Source organism: Panthera onca, chromosome A2 (genome assembly GCF_046562875.1).
Source record: "Panthera onca isolate mPanOnc1 chromosome A2, mPanOnc1 haplotype 2, whole genome shotgun sequence".
Classification (NCBI taxonomy): Eukaryota; Metazoa; Chordata; class Mammalia; order Carnivora; family Felidae; genus Panthera; species Panthera onca.
The window spans coordinates 18,837,656-18,854,015 of NC_138340.1; the positions used below are offsets into that span (position 1 = coordinate 18,837,656).

The 16,360-nt window shown below is 50.2% G+C and overlaps 3 protein-coding genes across 10 annotated transcripts in view; 1 reads left to right on the forward strand and 2 right to left on the reverse strand.

Annotated features, from left to right (window-relative positions):
* Positions 1 to 869, forward strand: part of RNF123 (ring finger protein 123) — a 29,589-nt gene extending 28,720 nt beyond the window's left edge. For 5 of the 7 annotated variants that reach the window (XM_060631012.3, XM_078443064.2, XM_078443065.2 and 2 more), the window contains 2 exons: positions 138 to 453; positions 530 to 869. In XM_060631012.3, coding sequence (XP_060486995.1) covers positions 138 to 453; positions 530 to 650 — 437 coding nt within the window. In that variant the 3' untranslated portion in view covers positions 651 to 869. The remainder of the gene's footprint in view (positions 1 to 137; positions 454 to 529) is intronic. The other 2 variants (XM_060631013.3, XM_060631015.3) reach the window with 1 other exon arrangement.
* On the reverse strand, positions 839 to 3,270 carry GMPPB (GDP-mannose pyrophosphorylase B). The gene is made up of 9 exons (XM_060631030.2): positions 2,904 to 3,270; positions 2,709 to 2,789; positions 2,569 to 2,617; positions 2,291 to 2,433; positions 1,961 to 2,119; positions 1,796 to 1,874; positions 1,594 to 1,721; positions 1,300 to 1,482; positions 839 to 1,217 (listed from the first exon to the last, which is right to left on the reverse strand). The coding sequence occupies exons 1-9, from the start codon at positions 3,030 to 3,032 to the stop codon at positions 1,086 to 1,088; spliced, it is 1,083 nt and encodes a 360-aa protein (XP_060487013.1). The 5' UTR covers positions 3,033 to 3,270; the 3' UTR covers positions 839 to 1,085.
* Positions 3,271 to 3,629: 359 nt separating this feature from the next.
* Positions 3,630 to 16,360, reverse strand: part of IP6K1 (inositol hexakisphosphate kinase 1) — a 61,258-nt gene continuing 48,527 nt past the window's right edge. Inside the window, exons 3-6 of one of the 2 annotated variants that reach the window (XM_060631027.3) lie at positions 15,269 to 15,479; positions 10,589 to 10,770; positions 7,459 to 7,634; positions 3,630 to 7,103 (exon numbers count right to left, since the gene is read on the reverse strand). In XM_060631027.3, the coding sequence (XP_060487010.1) occupies positions 6,570 to 7,103; positions 7,459 to 7,634; positions 10,589 to 10,770; positions 15,269 to 15,479 (1,103 nt within the window). In that variant the 3' untranslated portion in view covers positions 3,630 to 6,569. The remainder of the gene's footprint in view (positions 7,104 to 7,458; positions 7,635 to 10,588; positions 10,771 to 15,268; positions 15,480 to 16,360) is intronic. The other variant, XM_060631029.2, reaches the window with a different exon arrangement.

Consider the following 16,360-nt stretch of genomic DNA (forward strand, 5'->3'; position numbering starts at 1 on the left):
GGGGTGGGTCAGGGAAGCGGGATCTGGGACTGGCCTAGGTGAGGAGTCTCCAGAAGAGCAAATTCCCAAGTTGTGGTATTTAAGAGGCACTGGGTTCTAGGGCCACATTGGGTCTGACAACTGCCACCAACCCCCAGACACAGATTACATCAGCGTTGAGGAGCTGGCCCAGGTGGAACAGATGCTGGCACACCTGACTTCTGCGTCGGCCCAGGCAGCAGCTGCCTCCCTGGTGAGTGGGAGCCACTGCACACACGTCCACACCACCCAAACACATGTTAGCACAAATGTGCATACCACACAGGCGTGGCATGTGTCCTTGTCTGGGTATCTGACCCCAGCCCACCCTGCACTCTGCTCCCTGCAGCCCACCAGCGAGGAGGATCTCTGCCCCATCTGCTATGCTCACCCCATTTCTGCCGTGTTCCAGCCCTGTGGCCACAAGTCCTGCAAGTAAGTGGGCCCCATTGGTGCAGGGGGCTGGGGAAGCAGCAGGGATACACAGACCCTCCTCCTCCTCCCGTTGTAGAGCCTGCATCAACCAGCATCTGATGAACAACAAGGATTGCTTCTTCTGCAAAGCCACCATCGTGTCTGTAGAGGACTGGGAGAAGGCAGCCAGTACCAGTACCACTTCCTCGGCAGCCTAGCCCACACAGCAGCAGCCTCCACCCTTGAACTCAGACCCAGGCTGGGCCCTATTTATGAGCTCCTCTTGCCCTATTCCCCATGTCCTCCCCCATCCCCGCCATGTCCAACCTCCTTGTCTGAGCGTAACCTCATTGGCGGGAACCCAGCCGTGTCCTAATTGTGCCTGAGCTTGACTTTCAGTCAGGGCCACAGTGAACATTAAATTATTATTCCATACAGCCCTGGCCCGGACCTTCTTGAGGGAGTAGGCTTTGTAGAGGATGCCCAGCAAGGATCCTGCCAGATTACGTCCACAAGAGAGGGCAGGTGTCCAACAGCTTCAGCCTTGTCTAGTCCTCTGAGATAACGGCGAGTCCAGGGCCTTTTGATGTGTCAAGCCAGAGCTCCCCATGCCAGTAGGGAAATGGAGATTCAGCCAGCCCCATGGTATCCCCTCACATGATGATGCGTGGTTCCGGCACCGACTCGCCAATAGACTTGTGGGGCAGCACACTGGCCCCGTTGAGGTAGAGCTCGTCGTTAACTATGACGTCCTCACCCAGCACTGTCACGTTCTCCATGCGCACCTCGAGGGAGGGGGCAGGCCTGGTCAGCAAGGCAGGCACATTCCCTGCCCCTCTCCCCATCTGGCCCAGCCCACAGGCTTACCCACTGGCCCACGCGGCAGCGCCAGCCCACAATGCAGGACTCGAGCCAGGAGTGGGATCGGATATGGGCGTCTCGCAGCACTGTGCATCGCCGGATGCACACACCATCCTCCACTACCACGCCAGGACCCAGACTCACGTTGGGGCCGATGCTGCAGTTCTGGCCAATGCGGGCACTTGGGTCCTAAGGACAATGAGGGAAATACAAGTGAACCACTTGTCTCCTGAGATGAAGGGGTGGGGTGGGGTGGGGTGGGGGAACGTGGGTTTACGATGGGCTGGGCAGGGGCCTTACCACCAGCACATTGCCCACAATGCCAGGGCCTGAGCACAGTTGCTCAGGCTGCTTCTGTCGCAGGGACTGTAGGAAGAGGCACATGCCAGTGAGAAAATCCTTGGGTTGCCCTATGTCCATCCAGAAGCCTGTTGGGAGGAAATGCATCAGGGGGCTCAGCCCAGCCTCACCCCACCCCCAGCCTGTGGCCTCCCTGCCTCACCCTGCAGCTCCATGGCATATAGCTGCCCCTCCGTGGCCATGACAGGAAAGATCTCCTTCTCAATGGATGTAGGTTGCAGCTGTGGGAGTGGGCAACTCGTAAGCAGGGTCAGGGGGGTAGGGGCCTGCCCTGCCCCAGCCCACCCAGCAGCTGGCTTCTACACACCTGGATGCGCCGCAGCACTGCAGGGTTCAGAATGTACATGCCTGCGTTGATCTTGTTGGACACAAACACCTGCGGCTTCTCCACGAACCGGTGAATGCGGCCTGTGTCAGCCTCACATACCACCACACCATACTTAGAGGGTTCCTCCACTTTGGTCACCTGAGTAGAGGGGGACACTGTCCTAAATCTCCGGGGCTGTGCCCCAAATGCTTAAAGACACATACTGCACAGCCCTGCACCCACAACACAAGCAGATAGTTAAGGGCCGCAGACTGGAAGAGGCTGGGCATCGGGGCAGGAGTGTCAGAGAAGAAAGACCTGATCCCTTACCAGGATGGAGCCCTCCTGGCCATGGTGCCGGTGGAACTGCACCATGGCTTGGAAGGGGAAATCGCAGATCACATCACTGTTGAGAACGAAGAAAGGATCTGCAGTCTCAGAGAGCAAGTCACGGGCCAGTGCCAAGGGCCCAGCTAGGAGAGAGGTGCAGGTCACCATCTTTCTAGGGGTTTGAACCTTTGGAACCAGGCTCAGCATACCCCATCCACGCTGAGTCTTACCCCTTCTCAGACCCTAAACCCCAAAGGAACCTTCCTGTCTTTACTGACCTGTGCCTAAAGGCTCTTCTTCGTGAGACATGGAGATTCGGATTCCCAGCTGAAAGGGATAAGCCGCCTGTCAGGTTCCTCCCAACAGGATGGGTGGTTGCGCGGGGAGCAAAGAAAAAGGTCAAGAGTCCGAGCCTCACCCTCTGCTCCTGCGCCTTCATTTCCTTCTCCAGCACCTGAGACATGTAGCTAACCGCCAGAATCACGTGGTCTACGCCTGCCTGTTGGACAAAACAGCGCCGGCCGACAGAAGGTCTCAGCCAGAAGGCACGGGCATTCACGACCTAGTCCCTCGTCCTGCCAGGTCCCACCACGACACCGACCCCGGGTCTTACCGCGGCCAGCGCCTCCACTTGGTGCAGCAAGATGGGCTTATTGCAGAAATCCACCAGTGGCTTCGGGATGCTCAGCGTCAGCGGCCGCAGACGCGTCCCATAGCCGCCCACCAAGATCAGTGCCTTCATCGCGCCTGCGGGCGGCCGGAGAGTGAGTCCCAGACTCCGAAGCGTCCGCGGCCCGGCCCGCCCGGCCGAGCCCTGCCGCGAACTCCCGCCGCGGCCCGAGCCCTTCACCTGCCAGACTGACCCACTCTGGCTCTGCCTTGGCCGCCCAGTCCGCCCTGCCGCCTACCCGGGACCGCACACAGGAAGAAGCGACGCCAGACGGAGAGCTGCTGGCCCGGAACTCAGGCCGGACCTAGGCGGGGGGGTGACGTTGGCCCGAGCCGGCCAATCGACTGCCGTATACGTGGCACGGACGCCGACGTCGGAGCGCCGGGGCGCGGCGTTCTGGCAGACGTAGCCAATGAGAGCCCGAGCACGCCGAGCTGCCATGGGGACCGGGACGGGGTCTGCGGGTCAGCTGCCCATTGGCGGATCCAAAGGCGGAACTGGCGCCAAGGGCGAGGCTCTCTCGCCGACGGGTGCCGGGGTCTGCTGCCGCGCGGCCGTTTCCGGCCCCGCCCCGGCGCAGCGGCTCGTGGGACGCGGCGGAGGGACGCGGGGCAACGGGGTTGGACCTGCCTCCCGGGAGCCGCGGGACTACAAAGACGCGGACACAGCTCAGTTTCTAGCGGCTTTATTTTGACATACACGACCTCAGACACAAGCGGGGCGGGCAGCGCTAGGTGTACAGAAAGGGGCCGCCGGGCCCAAGGCCCGAGCACCCCTCCCCCGCACGCAAGGTCCCTAGGAGACGCAATGGCCCAGCCGTGGGCGGAGCCGAGAGTGGAAGAGAGTGCAGACCTGGGGCAGCTTGGGCAGGTTTAGGCAGCTTCCAGGAAAGTGGAGCAAAGAACGATTCCTAGAGACGAGGCCTTACGGTGCCCCGAGAAGTAAAGGAACCACGTCCTTCCCAGGGTGCTCCAATTTTTCTCATTAAAACATTTTTTTAAATCAGCACAAACAAAACCAAATTGAACAGCTTTAAAGTTCCAAGCAATCTGCATCTAGGGGGCGTGCACGTGGCCAGATGTGCGCGAGTGAGCAGCGGCTACTGAATTAGCCCAGGGCTTTGGCCCCTGGGGAAACCCCCACACCCACTGCACAGGCCCCAATGTGAGGGGAGGGAGAGGTGGGGTCTCCTGCAAGTTGCTACACTGGTCCCCTTCCTCGTTAAGCACCACCGGTCCCACCCCACCCCCCCTAGCCCAGGGGGCTGGTGTTGACTTGGCCCAAGTAAGCACTATAGAGGGGGGTCACTTGAGCGCCCCAACCTATGATCCCGCGTTGTACTTTGGTCCCAAGTTGGGGTTTGGGAAGGCAGGGCCTGGCAGGGACAGGGCTCTCTGGCAAGGACCTGGGAGAGAGTAGAGGCAGAGAGAGAGAGCATGTGTGCACACACAAGCCCAACACCCACCAGGTAACAGAGCTGGGTCCCCCCAGTGTCAAAAGTGCCGAAAAGAGGGGTCCTGCCCTAATGGAGAAGCAGCAAATCCCAGACCCTTCTGTTCTTTTTAGTGCCAGGAAAACACTGAAGGTAAGTGGGTATAGCTCTCTCACTACGAAGAGAATGGGGCAGCATCTGCTCCCCCAAATACAGGAACTGAGGTGGCACAGCACATCCCCAGGCTGGAGAGTTTCAACTGAAGGGAGTCCCAAGCAGCCCCTGACTCTGTCTTGGCCTTTGCCCTGCCAGGAAACGACGGTCTGCACTAATGAAGAGCTACTACCCTTATGGCTGAAGCCACAGAATGGTACAAGAAAGATGGTCATTATTGACCAGAAACAGGCAAGCTGTCCCTCCCAGCCCCAAGGAATGGGAACCTGCCCACCACTGGCACCAGGATCAGAGGGCCGAGAGAGATGGGATCCATCAAGGAGCCCGTTTAAAATGTGTGAGGCTGCATCTCTAAGGACTAGGAAAGTAGTCCACCAGTTATCAAGGCTTCTCATATACAGACTGGCAGGCTTACCTTTAATGCCCAAACAAGGGCCATGCCAAAAGTGACAACGACAGCGGCCCTAGGCCCAGAGGTGAGGGCACTAACCATGGCAATGGCTGAGTGCCGTGTCACCTCCTGGCCACATGTTAGAGGTGGCAGGTCTCTGTGCCATTAAGGGCTGGTGGCAAAAATTACTGAAACCACAAGAAGGGTTGCCCCTTGGGCCTTCACTGTACCACACTGTTGAGCAGAGCCACACTCCAGGCCTACAGACAAGGTGCTGGGCCAGCCGGGAAATACCTCATACAATTCATCTGCTACCAGTTCTTTGTAAAAAGGTAGCACCTGCTGACAACAGGCACAAGGGCCAAAGCTCACCTCAGAAATGGAAAAGACTATTTTGCTGAGGAAAGCATGATGGAAACCAATATTTACTAATAAACAAGGCTACAGCCCAGGGGAAAGATCCCAAGTAACAAGGGCTGGCAGATGGAGAAATGGACAGACTGATGGATCCCAGGAATGATAAGACAAAACTCATTAGCAGAATCTGGGCACCTGCACCCAGGGCCCAAACAATGTCCCTATGAGAAGACAAGCTTAAAAAAAGCTCTCCCTCCCACGACTGGAGCTCCTTACAATGGGCTGCTGCCTTGAGCTTAGCCTGGGGAAAGGTGACACCCTGAGCGGACCACAGCCCTTGAGCCCTGGGACGGGCAGCCCATCCACAGGCAGCACAGCTGCCCAAGCTAGAGGAAGAGGACTCCCACCCATAGCCCAAGAACTGCAAATACTGTCTGGGCCAGAGCCACCAGAGGCCCTGGAGCCTGCTGGGACATTAACTCTCCTTGGCAAATACAGCAGGGACCCCTTCAGTGGGGCAGGAAGGGGTAGCCTCTTCAGGCAAGGGATCTTGGTGAGAAAGGCTGGCTGGGGTGTGCAGGCAGGAAGAGGAGCAGGTTCAAGTGCCAAAGAGTGCCTGGGAATCCCATGGCCTACTCTCTGTCAAAAGCTGGCTTCAGCACAGCTTCATGAATCTAGCCTCACGCCAAGGTCAGAACTGAGAAGGACGGGTCCAGCTATGTGCAATTGGCCCTGTGGTATCCTGGGGGCATCTGTTAAAGCACTGGCTGATGCCCACACCACCAGACTAGAAAGTCCCCAAGAGCTGGGCACCCAATCCTCTACTTCTGAGGAACAAAGGATGAGTGAGCACAGAGGGAACCTGCACCAGCCCAGTGCTTCACCCTAAAACCTGCAGGGCCCTATAGCCACAGACCCCAAAGACCTAGACAAGAGAAACCAACGTCCAAGGGCACCCTGTCCCTGCTGCCAAGCCCATCCACCAAGGGCACCTCTTCCTTCCTAAGTCAGCCTGGACACAGCAGTCAGAACTGTAGAGCTAAAGAAGCCTGGCTGTGAGGATGTGTGTTGTGCCCTCCTTCACTTTATATATATGGATTCCAGGCTACAGCTAAAAACATTTCTTTTAGTTTACACCAAAGAGAAATATAACCCTTTAAAAGCAAGTCTGTGTGTCCTCACGGCGAGTTCAGTCAGAGCAATGGTCCCTGCCTGCGGGTGGAGAGGAAGGGGTTCTGGGGGCCCAGGGCGGGGCCTACTGGTTCTCGTCCCGCATCTGTTCCATGATGCTGATGAGGTTCTCCAGGCCGAACACATAGCCTCGGTCTGGCCCATCATGCACGGTGGGGTCATCCCGGAAGCCCTTGAACGTGCTATGTGCAAAGTCGATCATGCGGACATCCACCTTGGGTGGAGAGGAGGGGCCGGCCTCAGGGCTGGTGCTACTGGGGCTGGTGCTAGGGCCACAGGGTGGCGCCATCTCAGGGAGCCCAGTATCCAGGTGCTTGAGACGCATCTCGGCCCGGCGGTCCAGGAAGGACTCTGCCCGGCACTCCCTGCCATCGTAGATGACAAGCAGGGAGCTGGAATAGAAGCGGTAGGATGCCTGCCGCTCCAACACAGCTTTCAGGCCCCGCAGTTTGCTCAGGATGGGCTCAAAAAGGTCACGCCTCAGGTCCAGGCCATTGTGCAGGTACTGATAGAGGGCGTTGCGGAAGCCTTCAATGGAGAGCCCACGGCCATAGTACTTGTTCCTGCAGAGGTAGTGTCCTGTGTCCAGCTGGTATACCTGAAAGCCCAGGAGACAGAGGGGGTGAGCACCAGAAAGGTCTGATGACCTTATAGTGCCCTGGGCAGGCACTGTCAAAAGTACTTCTGACCACCCTTAATCGTCCCAATGTCAAGGCAACAGGCTCTCACAGTGGCTCTGTGTCTGGAGCCCAAAGGTCATCAGGTAAGGCCGAGAGGGCTCAGGGAACATACCTATAAGGATGCACTCAGCATCCCGTGGGGCACTCACCCTCTCGGAGGAGATTCTGGACCACTGTGGGCCCGGAGGACACCTGGCATGGATAGCAGGCAGGCACATGTGCAACCCCAAACACGTGGGCGGCAGCAGCTAGGCTCTCACCAGGGCAACTCACCTGCATGCCACAGACCCTGACACCCAGTGTAGCTGACGTACTCTGCTCGCACTTCCTCATCTGCCGGGCCGCCTTCTCAGCTGATGCATCATCACCATGCTGCCGGGTGCCCATCTTCAGGTCCAGAACACAGGGGTACTTGAAGTGGTGCACCACGTTCTCAAGCAAGAGGAACTCTGGACCACGTCAAGGAGAGTAACAGCCACACTCACCATCAGCCCCAACCATGAAACCACAACCAAGTTTTTCTATAAAAGGGGGCATTCTCTTTAAATGTAATCTGTATTCACCTCACAAATTCTCAAATGTAGATTTCACACCACAGGCCTATCAATTATTTTCAAAAATGTTTCTATTGTGGCAAAATACACATAACAAAATTTACCATTTTAACTATTTTTTAAAAGTGTTTATTTAGTTTTGAGAGAGAGCACACACGTGCAGTAGCTGGGGAGAGGCAGAGAGAGATGGGAACAGAGGACCCGAAGCAGGCTCTGCACTGATTGCAGACAGCCCGACTCAGGGCTCGAACTCACAAACTGTGTGATCATGATGACCTGAGCCGAAGTTGAACGCCTAACCGACTAAGCCACCCAGGCACTGCCCCCCCACCCCCGCGCCATTTTAACTACTTTTAACTGCACAGTTCAGTGGCATTAAGTACATTCACATTACTGTGCAACCACCATCACCCTTCATCTCTGGAACTTTTTTATGTTCCCAAACAGAAATCAGAAATTGTACCCACTACACACACTCCCATTCCTCTTCACATCCCCATGTCTGGGAACTGCCATTCCAGTTTCTGTCTCTATGAGTATGCCTACTCTAGATACTTCATATTTGTCTTTTTGTGTTTGGCTGTTTCAGAGCAAAATGTTTTCAAGTTTTAACCATGCTGTAGCATGTGACAAAATTTCATTCCTTTTTTATGGCTGAATAATTTTCCACGGTATGGATCTATGACAATCTGCTGATACCATCACATTTATTTTATTCTACTTTACTCTGTCTGGTAGGCATACACAAACTAAAGAAGGTCTGCCAGATTCACATGCATCCCTGGCACCGTAAGTAAACCAAGGCGCTGCTCAAGCCATACCACATCCAGGCCTAAAAGAAATAGGGAAGACATCTTCACAGCACTATCTCAAACACGAGAAATCAGGTTTACCACTTCCGAACAGGAATCTTAGGAAAAGATGGATTTAAATTTCTACCATGTCAGGGCACTTGGGTAGCTCAGTTAAGCGTCCGACTTCGGCTCAGGTCACAATCTCACAGTTCTTGAGTTCAAGCCCCACATTAGGCTGTGCACTGACAGTGCGGAGGCTGCTTGGGATTCTCTCCCTCTCCCTCTGCACCCTCCCACACTCTTCTATCTCAAAATAAATTAAAAAAAAAAAAAAAACTTTAAGTAAATAAATAATACATTTCTATCCTGCCATTTACTGACTAAACTTCAAACCAGGGGACTATATACTTCAGCTTGTCCCTTAGTACTTTTAGGACCTTCTGCTCAAAATGCCTCTATGGTCCTGGCCAGCTGGTATTTATACCCATGTCCTCATTTAAACCTGTGGTCTGCAACCACCCTGGATAAAGGTACACAGGCTAGTCACAAGGCTGCCAAAAGTCATCAGGGCCAAAGCCTGGACCTCAGTTCCATACTGGAGGACCATGAAGCAACCACAGTCTTGGATGATAACATACTTGGCATTGCTCGATGATGCACATGTTAACATCTCCTAATTCTTTAAAGAAGATCTACTAGAAAACCATTAAATTTGGCTATTAATTTCATCATCTGCAATAACTTATAAACAAATGACAATAAAACTTAAAAAGGGCTGCAGAAATATCTCACAGTGCCCGAGAGCATGGGCTCTTGAATCTTGCTTTGGCCTCTCATGGGCCTGGGCAGAACACTTAACCCCCTTGGGCTTCCATCTCCTTATCTTTAAAAAAAATTTTTAATGTTTATTTATTTTTGAGAGAGAGAGACACAGAGTGTGAGCAGGGGAGGGGCAGAGAGAGAGGGAAACACAGAATTCGAAGCAGGCTCCAGGCTCTGAACCGGCAGCACAGATGCGGGGCTCGAACTCACAAACCGTGAGGTCATGACCTGAGCCGAAGTCGGATGCTCAACCGACCGAGCCACCTAGGCGCCCAGCCATCTCCTCATCTTTAAACTGGCATCGTAACATTTTCTCCTTCAAAAGACTGTTATGAAAACTGAGTAAACAGGCCTCAACACATTCCCCTCAGTTTCTCAGTAAGTATTAGTCATTTACTGCCTACTGCTTCAGATAGTAACTGACCAGCAGAATTCCCATTTTATAATATTTCTTTGCGTTTACCATCTTAAAGACTATTATACGCTGTTCAGGTATGGTGTTTCTCTTTGGACAAAAAAAAAGTACCACTTTGTAATTATTCTCTTTTGGGAGTGGAGAAATGTATGTGTGCATATGCACGTGTGCACACAAATGCAGATCCCTGATTCTAGACCTGCACTGACAAATCTGGTAGCCACTAGCCACATCTGGCAATTTCAATTTAAATAAGTATAAAATTCTGTAACTCAGGCACAGCAGCCACATTTTGGTTACTCAGTATGGCCGGTGGCTGCCATACTAAACACAGATACAGATACTTCCATGGTCTCAGAAAGTTCTACCAAACAGCACTCTTCTAGACTGCCAAGTTGAAGCTTCAGGCTTACCAGCCCCAAAAGGCAGAAAAAAACATGTCAATAAAACAAAGAATGACAGGGGTGCCTGGGTGGCTCAGTCAGTTGGGCATCCAACTCTTGGTTTTGGCTCAGGCCGTGATCTCACGGTCTGTGAATTCAAGCCCCAAGTCCAGCTCTCATTGGCAGTGCGGAGCCTGCTTGGGACTCTCTCTCCATCTCTGCCCCTCCCCAACGTGTGCTTGCTCTCTCTCAGAATAAATAAACTTAAAAAAAAAAAAAAAAAAAAGAATGACAAAGAGCCTATGAAAAAGGGAGATGAGAACAAGTGGGGCTCCTGAACAGAGAGGGCCCTGGCCATGGTACTAGAAGGTATCCTGACACAGGAGCTACCCACGGTCGCAGCAAGGAACACCGCTGAAGTAGTAACAAGGATACTGTACAGCTTTCGGTCCTTGGACTCTGAGCGCATGCGGCTCAGCTGCTGCTTGTGACAGCGCAGACTCCAGGGGTTGTGGCTGATCTTCTCAGAACTCAGACCACTGTTGCCATCCAGCATCTGGAAAGGGACATCTGAGTGGCTGTGGAGCTCCACCTTCGGACTCTTTGCCTCCTGGGAGCTAAGAAGGAAGAACATAACACATTGCTGAAGGGGCTCAGACAAGTCACCCTCTGGGGTCTCAGTGAAAAGGGTGAAGGAGACCTGGATCAGACCTAATCTGCCACCCTGGTGGCACCAGACCCTGGTGATGGGTGACACAGGGACCCCAGATGCATAAGTGCATAAAAGTGAGCAATAAGTAGTGTTTATACTTGTGTCTCTGAAAACTGTCTGAAAAATAACTCTTTGCACCAAATTACGTGATGAAGATACCACTCCGGATCCATTAGGAAGGCTATCACAAAAATAAACCAGAACAAGTGTTGTAGAGGATGTGGAGAAACTGGAACCCTCAAATGTTGCTGGAAAGCATGTAAAATGGTATAACCGCTATGAAAAAGTCTGGCGGTTCCTCAAAAAGTTACACGTACAATTATCATATATGACCCAGCAATTGCACTCTTAGGTATATACCTGAAAGAACTGAAAACAGAACTCAAATAGAAACTACACAAATATTTGCAGCATCATTACAATAAATAAGAGGTGAAGCAACCCAAGTGTTCATCAGTGGATAAATGGATAAACAAAACATGGTGTGCCCATACAATGGAGTGTCATTCAGCAATAAAAAGGAATGGAATTCTGACGCATGACGCATGCTATAACCTGGATGAACCCTGAAACATCCTGCTAAAGTGAAATAAGCCATACACAAAAGGAGAAATGCTGTATGATTCCACTCATCTGAGGGAACTGCACATTCACAGAAACAGAAAATAGAAAGGCAGTTGCCAGGGGCTGGGGGGAAGGGGAATGGAGAGTTATTTAACAGGTGTGGAGCTTCTGGCAGAGATAAAAAGGAGTTCTGAGAACGGATAGTAGTGATCGCTGCACAACAGTGTGAATGTACTTAATACTACTGAACTATACACTGAAAAAAGGTGAAAATGATACATTGTTAGATGTACTTTACAATTTAAAAAAAATACAAAAATTGACAAACGTGCAGTTACACACTTAACAAATATAGGGTGGAGCACGGGACACCACTGTCAAGAACACGAGTAATTATCATATTTCTGTCCACATCTACAACCAAATTTTTAATAAGATCTAAAGAAAGCATATGCTGACATTATATGCTTATGAATGTCTGTCTGCTTGTGTATCAACCTGGAAGAAAGAGAAAAACATCAAAGAAAAAAAGGCAGGATAGGCCCCAAAGAAACTTTCTCAGTGGACAAAGTTTGTGCCTGTGGAAGTCATGAAGCCATTTCAGTAAGGGGATTTTATTTCTAAAATAAGTCAAACCACAAAGGGGTTTTATTGAGAAGGTGACTCCAACTGAAAATATTAGGACTTTACTACAACTTCCTTTTTCCCACCAACACAAAAATCTTTGAAGTAACTTGCAATGTTCCTTCACCACGCCAAGCCAAGCCAAGCCAAGCACCGGAGAAGCCATGTGCACTGCAAACGGCAGAGCAAGCCTGCAGCTCCGAGCAGAGGCAGAGCACTGCAGCAATATCAAATGCCACCGTCCTCCCCAGAACTTCTGGCCTCTCCTTTAACTGTAGATGGAGTAAGTCATGCAGTTGAGCTAGCCACCAGGGCTGGTGTGTACCAGAAATTGCTGACATTCCCCTGCAGGGTGATTGGACAGACTGGGTGAAATGGATGAGAGACACGGGCAGAGATCCCTTTCCCCTTTAACTGAAAGTAGAGGAGCCACCAATGCCTCTCAGCGTCATAAAACTCTCATTTTCTTCTGGTGAGGGCATGGCTAAGGCCATTCATGGATGCTTTCTTTGTGATCCTCTTTAAGAAACAATAAGGCTTACTCATCTGCCAAGTAAACCCAAATAAGTCCTCCGTGCCCGCACAGGGCACCCATTCCTCCTGGCATTACCCTTGGTATTGTAGCTCTGGCCCTGGTGAAGAATAAGCTACATTCCTAGAAGAGACTTAGTGCCTCTGAGAACAGGCCAGAGGTCTGGTCACTGCACACAGAGCTGTCACTTTCAGAGCAGAGCCTTGAACCTGGACATGGGTAGACTTTGATGTTATTCTATGTTCATTGGCTTTTCACCAGATGATTCGTGAAGCAATTTCTGTACCTTTGGCGGACCAAAGAAAGCCCACTCTAAAGAGCTATTGAGAGAAAGGCTTCAATGCCAGCTATGGGCTTGAGGACTTGGGGAACATTCCTTGTCACATGAATGACTAAGCTTAGGTCCCACAATCATCAGTAAAGAGGAAGCCCCTTGGGGAATGAACAAGAAGCCCTGAAGAAGTGCTTCTGCAGACCAGAGTCTATTTTACACACACACACACGAATATTACTCGATCAAAAAGAATGAAATCCTGCCATTTGCGATGACATGGATAGAGCTAGAATGTGTTATACTAAGTAAAATAAGTTAATCAGAGAAAGACAAATACAATATGATTTTACTCACATGTGGAATTTAAGAAACAAAACAGATGAACGTATGGGAAGAGGGGGGAGACAAGAGAGGGAAACTAACCACAAGAGAGACTTGATGATAGAGAACAAACTGAAGGTTGATGGGCGGTGGGGGGGGGGGAGGGGGGGCATGGGCTAGATGAGTGAGGGCACCTGTTATGATGAGCACTGGGTGTTGTAAGTGATGAATCACTGAAGTCTACTCCTGAAACCAATATTGCACTGTATGTTAAATAACTAAAATCTAAATTAAAAAAAAAAAAAAAAAGCTTAACTCCTGGAGACCCTGCTTACTCAGAGTGAAGGCCTCTCCTCTCCAGAAATGCAGATCTGGCCCAGAGAGGAAACATCACACACTCAGCCAGAGTCTCGTGGGGTTCTGTGCTCCTCGATGTGTGTGTGTCCTCTTCCATCAATGGGAGTAAGGAGAGCCAGAACACTCTGGGCTCTTACTGCTTCAGGAACTAGGGTGCACAGCATGTGTTGCTCAACTGACCTGATGTCAGAGATAAACTAATGTGCTGCCACACGCATATAAGAAAAGTCCCAAATCTAACTTCTAAGTTGAGGCACAGATCTTATTCACGGAAACTAATTTTTAAGTGAAGTTAAATATACTTTAAAAAAAGGATTTTTTTTTTAAAGTAATCTCTATACCTAGTAACATGGGGCTCGAACTCACAATCCAGAGATCAAGAGTCACATGCTCCACCCACTCCGCCAGACAGGTGCCCCCAAATTAAATATAAAGTAATTTAGTTATAGAATTTTGATTTTACCTTGTTTCAGGAAGCTCACATTATTTTTAGCTTACGTTAGTTTTATTATTTAAAAATTTTTTTTTTTTTTTTTTTTTTTACAACTCATGGTTTCTTTAGTGTTATTTACAAGGTTATAAAACTTCACCACTATCTAATTTTTAGGACATTTTCATTACCCCCAAAACAAACACTATCACCATTAGCAGTCACTTCCTATCCTCCTCTCCCCCTCAGCCCCTGGTATACCTTAACTTGCCTTCCTGTCTCATGCACTTGCCTATTCTGAACATTTTCTATATATGGAATCACACGTGTTTTTTTTGTGACTGACTTCTTTCACTCAGCACTTTAGTTTTTAAAGTTCATCCCTGTCGTGGCTCATGAGCATTCCAATCCTTTTTATCACTGGATAATATTCTATTATATGGATGCACCACATTTATTTATCCATTCATTAGCTGATGGACACAGTTGTTTTCATTTTTTGGCTGTTAGGAATAATTCAACTATAAACATCTGTTTACAAGTTTTGTGTCTGAATGTATTTTTCCAATTCTCTTGGTAAATACTCCTATTCCTAGGAGTAGCATTGATGGGGTTAGCTTTCTGAAGAATAATTATTTTTCCAGAGTGGCTGCACTATTTTACATTCCCATCAGCAATTTAAGAGGGTTCCAATTTCTCTAAATCTTCATCAACACTTTTATTATCTGTCCTTTTGATGATAGCTACCCTATGAGAGTTCACATTTCTTGCATAAAATATCAAGAGAGACAATGCTTTATAGACTATTTTCCTAATCTACAAGAAAAATAATTTCCAATGCAATAAACTAAATTTTAGTTGCAGGGAAAGGGTTAACAGCTGACCTCATAGAGGTCAAAGAACCTTGTACAGAACCCTTAAAGAACACCGGTCTGGATGGCCTCTCACTGCGCTTGGGCAGTCCTACAAGGTCTGAAAGCAGGTGCAACCTCACCGTGGACCAATGCATTTTGACCTTATGTGTGAGACACAACAAAGCTGGAGAGCACAGAGCACGGGGAGTCCTTGCTTCTGAAGGGCTGAGATCTTCACCATCACTCTCTCTTGACCAGCTACATCCATACACAGAAGACAGCATCACTGGGGTGATGTAACACACTCAGGTGGTAGCCAAAGAATACCAGCCATCTTTCCCCAAGCTTGGGCCCTACTTCCCCATGTGTCAGGACTCTAGAGAGGTCTTGAGTGTTTGTAATGCCAGGACCAGTCATGCACCTTCACCCTGCTCACCACCCCCTTACCTCTCAGAGGTTTCAAGGGACAGGCTGGCTTTCTCTTCCTTGTGGTCACTGCCACTGCCTGACCGGTGCAGGCTCCGGCGGGAGTGTTTGCGCCGAGGTTGCTCCCGCTCTGGTGTGTCATCCTGCTCCACAGTCTCACTTTCCACATAAGGGTAGGCCACCAAGTTGATGTAACCATCACTGTCTCCCTCAAAACAGACAGACACCACGCCTGTTGAAAAAAAGGCAGCCAGTCAACAAATGTCTACACAGGCTGGGTCTATGCAGCACAGACTGCTGGCACTTGCCGTCTCACAGCACATCACCTGCCATGAACCAACTGAAGATCAATGTAGGAACAATGACCAACAGACCTCTTTCCAGAAGACAGCTGACCACTCACCCCAACTCTAAGTCTGCTACTTAACCTCTGATCGGGGGTTAATCTCTGTTTATTTCCCACTCTCCTCTGCAGCCCTCTGATTTTCAACGACTGACTCCTGTACCATTCAAAAGAACTGTGTTCACTGGAGACACCCGCACCTAACATGATTTAACCCTCTACTTATACAACTGCTCTGTGATACTGCCATTCCCTGTGTCATTTTCTTGCTCTGTTTCTCTCTGCCTGGCAGAGTCACGTAGAGACAAGACTTCTTCCAGCAAAACAGTCCCAAAAAGAAGTCTTCTGCCCACACTAAGCATCAGGCGATTCTAACCTCACCAGACAGAACTTCTGCCTCACCAAACCACCAGCATTCCTAAGTTGACACCTTTCTACTCTCGGTGCTGTACTCAGGCAAAACAGCTTACCGCGCCCATTTTTTACCCAACAGGTTATCCGTTATTTCTTCGGAATCGTTAACAAAGGATTTAAAACACAATACCTAGAAACCTAACCCAAGGAGATTAAAACAAAAAACAAAAAACAAAAAAACAAAGTCCAGGCTGCCCTTTGTCTAACTTCCACATCTAACCTTCTGTCACTACATGTCTCCTTTACACTCCGGTGTACAAAATTGGCTCCATAATCTGAACAAAAATGAGAAGCATTTATGAGTAAGTCAATATAAGACTAAGAATATCCCTTCTCTTTGGTCCATTTCATCCTCA

Coding starts and splice junctions, on each gene's coding strand:
- GMPPB (XM_060631030.2), bottom strand. CDS start 3,032: ATGAAGGCACTGATCTTGGTGGGCGGCTATGGGACGCGTCTGCGGCCG. Junction 1,722..1,795: donor ATATGCCATGGAGCTGCAGG/GTGAGGCAGGGA, acceptor TCCTCCCAACAG/GCTTCTGGATGGACATAGGG. Junction 1,483..1,593: donor TTGTGGGCAATGTGCTGGTG/GTAAGGCCCCTG, acceptor CATTGTCCTTAG/GACCCAAGTGCCCGCATTGG.